Source organism: Leptonotus elevatus, chromosome 17 (assembly GCF_054856555.1).
Source record: "Leptonotus elevatus isolate MCC_2025b chromosome 17, RoL_Lele_1.0, whole genome shotgun sequence".
Classification (NCBI taxonomy): Eukaryota; Metazoa; Chordata; class Actinopteri; order Syngnathiformes; family Syngnathidae; genus Leptonotus; species Leptonotus elevatus.
In genome coordinates, this window is record NC_141255.1 from 17,663,138 (window position 1) to 17,672,069 (window position 8,932).

The 8,932-nt window shown below is 44.4% G+C and overlaps 1 protein-coding gene across 8 annotated transcripts in view; it reads right to left on the reverse strand.

The window, feature by feature from the left end:
- sox5 (SRY-box transcription factor 5) overlaps positions 1 to 5,509 on the reverse strand; it is a 95,324-nt gene extending 89,815 nt beyond the window's left edge. For all 8 annotated transcript variants that reach the window (XM_086058486.1, XM_086058482.1, XM_086058480.1 and 5 more), the window contains exon 1: positions 5,261 to 5,509. In XM_086058486.1, coding sequence (XP_085914612.1) covers positions 5,261 to 5,337 — 77 coding nt within the window. In that variant the 5' untranslated portion in view covers positions 5,338 to 5,509. The remainder of the gene's footprint in view (positions 1 to 5,260) is intronic.
- Between the last annotated feature and the right edge of the window lie 3,423 nt (positions 5,510 to 8,932).

The window sequence follows — 8,932 nt, forward strand, 5'->3', positions numbered from 1 at the left end:
TACACATGCACACGCAGCCGGGGTCACCTTTGAATCACCTTACACACGCTCCTCTATAAAGGGGGGGGAGGATTTTCCGGGAGTCTTCGATGCACAGTAGCGACATTGATCATATTTTCGACAAGATGTAAACACTTTCATTTACGACAGAAGCCGCTCTTCCCTCCTTCCAAACACTTGAGCACGTTGTCAGAGGGGAGGCCGTTCGCAACTCTATAAAATGCCTCCCCCGACCCCCCACCTTTGAAGTGGAATTACTACACAATTGGGCATGGCGTGCGCACAGGTTACGCCTGCGATGTCATTTCAACTCCTGCCGGAGACCTGCAGGACGATGCTTGAAAAGTGAGAGTGAAGCTAAGTTTAGCACATGACTATTTCTCTTTTTTGTCCCACCATCTTTTGACTAATAGGTTGGCAGCTGTCCCGGGTCATAATTAGAAAATATTAGCATAATTTCTGAACTGAAAAAGTCAATCACAAACACTCATCAGGCGTCTAGTGATAGGAAGTGACCACCATGGCAAAAACAAGCCGTACGTACAAGGCTGCAAAGATTTTTAATGACACCCGACGACTCGTGCAAGTAAAAATGCAAACCAGAAATGTGTCTCTTCTACACACATTCACCTTAAAATGAATTAACAGACACCACTGTTCAAAAGTTGTCTGAACACCCCCCCCCCCACCCCCCACCCAACGTCAACAATGTCTCAAGTGAATTTCTGATTCATTTAATGTTATGTTTATTGTAAAAAAAACAAAATTTTGTTGTGTACGGTCAGACAACTTTGGGTTGCTGTTATACACAAAGCACACATGGACAAAATCATTCAAGTTTTCAGTCACATATTGTAGAATTGTCTTTATTTTTCTAATAAAATCTTCTTTTTTTTGTTACTCCTTAAACAAAGTCTAGAAAGTATTTCTGATTATGTTCAATGGAGAAAAAAAACCTCAAACTTTTGACAGACAACTCTTGCCCACCCAAAGAAAAGTGCAATCATTTTAAATGACAACTCAGCCATGTATATATTTTTAAACATCAAATCAAGTGAAAAAGCAAGCGTCTAATCTGTTGTTTGTCTCCTCTGTTACACAAAATGACGGCAAAACCGCACACACACACGCACACACACGGTGACAGCACTAAGCCGAGATTAGAGCGCCACTTCCCCCTTGGCTTTTTGATGATTAGCGGCTCCTCCGTTAAGTCGCTCTCATATCACATATGTCCACTGCCGCTAAGTCACTAATCGTGAAGGGGACGCGCGTCCATTAACCGGCCGCGTAATCGCCGCGGACGGTGGGTTAACCGTCTCTGGTCCCTGTAATCAAGTCATCCCGCTCTGCGTTGGCACATCACGCCGTTGCGAGGCTTACGCACACACGCATGTTTAAATACATGCGGCCAGCTTATGTTTGTATGAGAAAATGGAGGCACAAGTGTAGTGGATGACACACAGATAAGGCAAAGAAACGCAAGTGGGACTCTCCGCTTGCTCGCTCACACACGTTGGCGCTGGCTGCTAACATCATCATGGCGCTAACTGCTCTTGTTAACTCCTTTTCAGGGAGTGTGGGAGCCCCTCTGGAGAATTCCGCGCGCAGTAAAGTGAATGTGCATGTACGGCCTGGCTTTAGATTACAAGCAGTATTTCTGCCGTGACACGAGCAGGCCGTCCAATCCATCCTGGACGCGTGCGAGTGTTTTTATTGTTTCTTCTTATTCCGGATTGTGAACTTGCCAATTGATTCTCCGAGGGGCATATTTGAGCCTGGGGCGTTTTACGTCGTTGACATCCTGAGGCAGGAATTTGAACAAATGCCCCCCACTGCTCCTGATGCCCCCTTTATCCCACGTCTACGTCTTTATCTCGCTGTCAAACGCCCCGCTAAGCTCATTCCCGTTTCCTCTCTCCACGGCCTGGTGTTGTCTTACTTGCTGTCCCCTCCTTACACAATCAGCTGTTTGTAAGAAGGTCACTCATCCCCCGTAAGGAAATTGTCTAATATCTATTTATAGCAAGGGGCAATAGATAAACATAAAGAAAGAGTAGACTGACCAACTAACAATCGTAATATTTTTACGTCCAAATAAGCCGCGATGTGTCTCGAGTGGGACTATTTATAACTGCACTGTAACATTTTTGTGCTCTTAGCAATGTACGCTGGATTTTCCCCCCGATGAACACTTAAAGCAAAGTCAACGCTCACACACACACACACACACACACAAAGCGTCCACTGTGTGAGAGGTACGCAAGTGGCCCGCCGTTAGGCCACAAAAGGCGGGAAGGCATCAACTGAATGTCACACACACGCAAGAGGGACGGACGCTCATGTGTGTGCTAAACTGCGTTGTGTATGTGGCCATTCATGAGGTTTGTGGAAAAGTGAGAGCAAATCGACATTGCTGCCACATCACTTGAAAGTTGAGACAGCGCGTGGGAAAATAGTGAGGCTGGAAGACAATGTGCGTGTGTGAGGAGAAGGCAGGGGGGGATGTTTGAAAGGAGACAGACGGAGAGAGTGCATCCGGTGGACGGCTTGCACACCCTTTCTTGTCTTGATGTTTGCAAGGGGGGGGGGGGGGGGGGGGACACGACACGACACGGCGCGGTGTTTATTGAGCCAGGGAGCGACTTTTTTCCATTGTTACGCTGCCTCTGCTGTTTGTTAAGCAATCCATGAAGGAGTCGTGACATTTGTCTCACTGTCAGTAGCCCCCCGCTCACCCTGTAAACTACACGTACACACACATGTGAGCTCATTCTCCAAATGACACACACACTCACAGCTGCTCTCTTTCATTTGTCCCTCACTTTTTTTTACCTCCTCCCTCTCTCTCTCTCGCTCGCTCGCTACCTGGTAAGACAGAGGCTTCATTGTGGAGGTTGGGGAGGGACCTTGCAACCTCCAACACTGCTTCCTATTGTAGGCTGGCGGCAGCGTGTGTGCATTGGGGGAATAGGACGGCGGACGAATATCAAGCAAAGTAACTTGAAGGAGTCCCCTTTGGTTAACTGAACTTCGACTCTCACCATGTGACCCCCCACCCGTGTCATATGACCGCACATATCCATCTCCACACACAACAAACACAGCCCCAAATGGCCCCCATTTCCCCCTACGGTCAGCTGACTTCACCCCAGTGGTGGGTTCGAAAGGGGCGGGGGGGGGTTAGTGTTCTCCAATGGTATTTTCTTCATACCCCCTCCTCCTCCACGGATGGAGACACGGTTATCAAGACTCTCAGGGGACAGACAATATGGCCCAGACAATGGCCTCCAGTCCAACTTGATGTGTGTGTGTGAGGGAGCGAAGGAGGCCGGGACAGGGCCACAGGAGAAGAGGGGCAGAATTGTGCATTAGTTTGCACAGCACGGACGCTATACTCAATTACTTCTCTTGCACACACACACACACACACACACACACACTACTTTAATCTTGCCCGTTTAAATGAAGCACTGCTGGGAGCAACTTTTCAAAATGCTTCCATTGTGAAAAATAATAATAATACAAATAAAAAATCCAGGACACTTTAAAAATCTTCTTTTAGTGCCGTTAAAAGTTGCTATGGGGGCTCGATGAATTGCAAGAAATCATGGAAAATTTTCCAAATTCCTGTGTGTGTGTGTGTCAGCGTTAACACACTTGAAACTCACACGCGGCCTAATAGAACAGGACCCAAATGGAGGGGTGTAAAAACCCACATTGAAAAATCCCTCCCTCCTTTTTTTGTCCCCCCAAAAAACTATTGAAGCCATTCTCACTTTTGTCACCCCTCTTCCTTCCCCCCCTCCCCCTCCACGACTTTCACCTTTCTACCTTTCCTTCCCATCAGACAAATGCGCCCAATTGCCCACAGTAGCTCACTTTTTTTTCCTTTTTGTTTTGTTTTTTGATTCAGGTAACTTTTTAGTTTACGCGTATACGTAAAAAAAACAGAATCTATTCCTCAGATTAGTCTTTGACAAAAATCCATGACACCAAAGTTGTCATTTGCCAATTTGTTTTGTCAAAGACAAAACAAAGCAAAGGCCGAAAAAGCGAGCGGACGTGTGATGAAAAGATGAAGCTACTTACAGAAATGCAGGAACCGAGAGCATCGCGAGGCTGGAGCGCGCACACACACCGACAAGTCCCAACCAGAGACTGTGGCACTCCACACACGCACAAACACAGAGTGCGTGCTGGGGAGATACCTCCATGCTGGCTCTTTTGCATACATATGAACACACGCACGCACATGGCCGCGCGCTGATGGAGTACATTACTGGAAAGCGACGAGTTTGAAGTGCTCCCCACTTAAATGATTGTAATCCCCGCAGTTATCGCCATACATTCTGCTTTCCCACATTAATCCTTTCAAATTTTAATTCCTTCCCTCGCTTATATTTTTCTCTCCTGCCTCTCAATCACTTGGCCCGGATTTGATTATTATTAAAAAACACTTTTTTTTTCAACTGTCATCTAAATGTGTTTTTAATTGGAAATCCCCTCCTCTCTCGCCTCTTCTTAACTACTGTTTATCTGCGAACAAAAGCTTAGTTTCATGATGCAAAACAGATGCAGATTTACTAATGCAATAAAAGTCACGCAGAAGGGACAGCGGGGGAGAGGTATGTGTGTGTGCGTGTATTAAAACGCCGGGTATTATAATATTATAACATCATCTGGCCTTCACATCAGCCAGCAGGCGTTTTTGCACTTGTGTTGACAGTGTTGGGGGTTCGCACCTTTAAACGTTGTTGTGAGATTAACATATTCAAGAGGAAAACAACAGCATTAGAGTGAGTGAGAAATTATCTGAAGAGTGGTTAAAGTAACTTTTTCTAAAGTTAAAAAAACGGGGAAATTATAGTTGTGATAAGTGTGGTGAGCTTTTACAAGAAACACACACACACACACACTGGCCTAACAGAGGAAGTGAGAGGTAAATAAAGTGATGAAAGTGGAGGCGAGATGATGAGGGCTGACGCGCGCGCGCACGCACACACGCACGCACACACACACGCACACACACCCCCACACACCCCAATGTTTATCTCACACACACACACACACAAACACACTTTGTCTATGAGGAACTTACTACCGCATTAATTTCTGCATTTTACACATTTTAAGTCAGGACACACACAGAGACAAACACTTTTTACATTCCTCTCGCTATCAGTATCCTGCTAGGTCCCCGCGTTTCACTCATTCGCTGGCAAGTGTGTGTGTATGTGAGGGGTCGGTCGGCACGTACCTGTTACACTCCTGAGGTAGCTCAGGCTCAGTGAGCATGCTGGAGTAAGGGTCCGCCTCTCTCGACAACAACAACATAAAAGAGTCCCACAAAATGCTCGGCTGGACCAGGTTCGGTAGGTGTCCCCTCACAACAAGACGGGATACGAGTGATCCTTCACACACGCTCTCTCTCTTTCTGTATATGTTCCTCTCTCGCTCTACTCACACACTTTCAGACGGACACCCCCCCCTCTCTCTCTCGCGCTCTCTCTCTCTCCGTTTCTGTGCCTCTGTCCCTCCTCTTCTCCTCCCCTGGCTGAAGGCTGTGAGATCCAGCTCTTAAAGGGCCAGCAGCAGAGTCAGGCTCTCTCTCATCCACGGGGCGAGAGTGTAAGTGGAGGGTCCGTTTTGGCTCATTTGTTGCTCACAGTTGACTCTCACATAACAATTCATGGAGAGAAGTCGGAACACAAGTCCTTGTGCGATGTATCAAATGGAGCTACTAAAAGTCTCAAAGTGACTCCACACACAACATTGAGCGCAGGCTCAAAAAGCACCTCACTGTTATCAGGTCATGTGGGATTCAAAGTGAGGTCAATAACACGCATTCACTTCCTGTCGCTTTCTCTGCCAGATTTCAATCTGCAACGTAAGCAACTATTAAAGGATGCAAATTGAGAGGAAACGATAAAACCACAGATGACACCGGCACAACTCTAAAGAGCTAGAGACTTTGTGCGAGGGGCCGCACGCCGTTGACGGCCTGCGAACATGGTGGTGTCACTCTAATTGGGATAACCACACATCTTCTACACTTCTTCTAATATTAGGTTAAGAGTCTTGGTAAGCATTTTCTAATGACAAGATTCCCAACTGTTGCTATTGGCAGAGGTGTCAAATCCAGGTTCAGAGGGCAAACGCACACAGTTCACAGGTTGACTAACGCCAAACTGTCCCCCAATCCCATGATTTCCTCTTCACCCTGCCCCTACCCCCCCCCCCCCCCCCCCCCCCCCCCGTTTATCTCTACCCTCTCCCTTCTACTTCTTTGGGGAGGCAAAGACAAAAAAGTCCCTCTAGGAATTGGGAACGTACTATCGCTATCCAATCCGCTACGTCGTCACCTCAAGCCGCCGCAGCTGTGTGCTGGTTGTGACGTAACAGAGGCAACAATAGCGAGCGTTTATCAAAACCCACAATTGTGCCAATATATGCCAAAATATAGAAGATTCGTTAAAACCACTATCATTACGATGACATTCAATGAATATTATACTTACATTTGCGTGTCTTCTGGATTTCGTTATTTCCTGGTGTCGCCATTACTTCTGCCATTGCTTGCACCTGTGTTGCCAAGGTGGCGTGACGGTAGTAAGGGATAACCTAGGGAGGTCGGCGTCTGTCTTTGTGAAAAGGGACATCCCTTGTCTGTAACGTTACCCCTTACAGTTTACGGAGAATTGGGAAACTCCTTCGTCGTCGTGAACACGCATCCCGAGAGCTGAGGGTAAGGGGCGGTATTGGGATTGAGACAGTTTCAGGGTTTTTACTTTCTGGACCTGGATGTCACACCCCTGGATATTGGAAAGGTATCAGGTGTCAAGTGGTCTTTCAATGTCAGGTTACCAATTGGTGGTACAGATCTAATACTGACAGGATATGTTGTAACTACTTTTACTCGGATAGTCTTCTAATTTCAAGGTACCTAGCTTCTACTAGGAGATCACCACTTACCTAATGTCTGTCTCCTGATAGCCATTTTCTAATGACTACTTGAACTGGAGAAGTACCAGGTACTCGTCGACAGAAACAAGTCTTCAAATGATAGTTTGAGGGTATTGTAGGGCTGGGCGATATAGCCCAAAAATAAAATCTCGATTTTTACAGACATTCAGGACGATTACGATTTTAATCTAATAAACCCAACAAACATTTATCTAAAGGTTTCATTTATTCAAAAATAATTCCTGTGCAAAATGTTCAGACAACAATAATGTATACTGATTCTAAACTAGTTTTAACATAAACATTTATAGTTTTTTCTTAAATGCCACAATTAAGTAGTTGGTAGCTATTGTAAACGTGTCTTGTAAAGCACCCATCCAGCATTCTGCCACTTGTAAAATTACAATTTACAAAAACATTTGAATGTAACACAACATAAGAACAACAGCTTTTAACAATCCAAAAGACAAAAATCGATTTCACGATGGAACACATTTTCGACGATTCGATTTAAAAAATGACGATGTATCGAATTAATTTGATTTATTGCCCAGCCCTAGGGTATTGCCTTTTAGCAATAGGTAGCTACTGATCTTGACAGTGCACTGGTATGTTGGCACAGTACTTTTACAGGCTTACAACAAAACATAATCTCCTTCTACCAAATTTTACTAGGAAACTACAATTAGTACTAGTGAAAATACGGTACTGCTCTTTTCCTGATTGCATGCCACAAATTTCCAACCCAAACCCCATGACTACTTTTAATTGTACCAGACGCAGTTTCACCCGAGGTGAAATCAATTGGACTGTTTTCCCTTGTGAAAACTGCTTCTTCTTTGCATTCTGTGATGCTTTAGTGCAGGAAGTTACCAGCGATAGCATTGACGGCTAACAGGAGGAAGAGAGTGTCATGATAAGATCACACAATACTAAAGCATATTTATGGTGAAATAAATACAGGTTGCATTGAAACAGATGAGATCATTGACTAAACAGACATGACAGTCTCTTGATTTAGCACATTTGCAGTTAGCATAAGCTAAATATTTGATGTCTTGTTTTGTTTAGATGCCAAATAACAGTGAATGGAAATAATGTCCAAATTGGCAAGATTATTATTAAAGCTATCAAATATGTGTTTGTTTGTGCTGCGTTATTCACTTATCACTGTACAGCAAAAAAATAAAATAAAATAAAAATAAACATTTTCCTGTTTACATTCTTGCGAGCAGTAAAAGTGTCACATGGTTTGTTGTGACGTATTTTGGGTACACTTGGAATTTTTGCTCTCCGATTGCCAACCGAGGGGAGGACAGGCATTGATTACAAACCCCTCAACTCAATCATCCATCTATTTTCTATACCAGGTGTGCTCATTCGGACCATCAGCCAATCACCTGATTGAGACCAGACAGGTGTGACAGCTTGTTTAACAGTAGGCGCCATTCTGTGGCATTTAACATTGTCTTTGAAATGCCTGGTGAGCAGTTTTATGATAGTCAGGTCCAGATCTTCTACTTGGTCCTCAATAAGAGGCCATGAGAGGTAAGCCGAGGCTACTGAGGCTTCTTACATTCTAAAAAAGTTGGGTCACAAATAACCCAACTATGAGTCAAAAATGAGCCGATCCTCTACTTGGGTCAATTTGACCCAACTCTCAGTCAAGAAATTGGTCTTTTAGTGTAAAACAACTCATAAATATTGGTAAGATCCTTTATTTGGGTAAAAAAAATTGGGTAATTTTGTATAAAGTAACCAAGAAAGTTGGATCAATTTGACCCATAAACTTGATTGGTCCATTTTTGATCCATAATTAGGTTACTTTTGACAAGACAGTTTTTAGAGTGTATGGAAGGGAATGCATTTTCTCGTGAACAACGGGATATTAATTTTTTTCTATGGCTCATTTTAAAACTGCAAGTCAGTACATTAGCCAGAATTCCTTAATAAAGAGGCTGGGCAA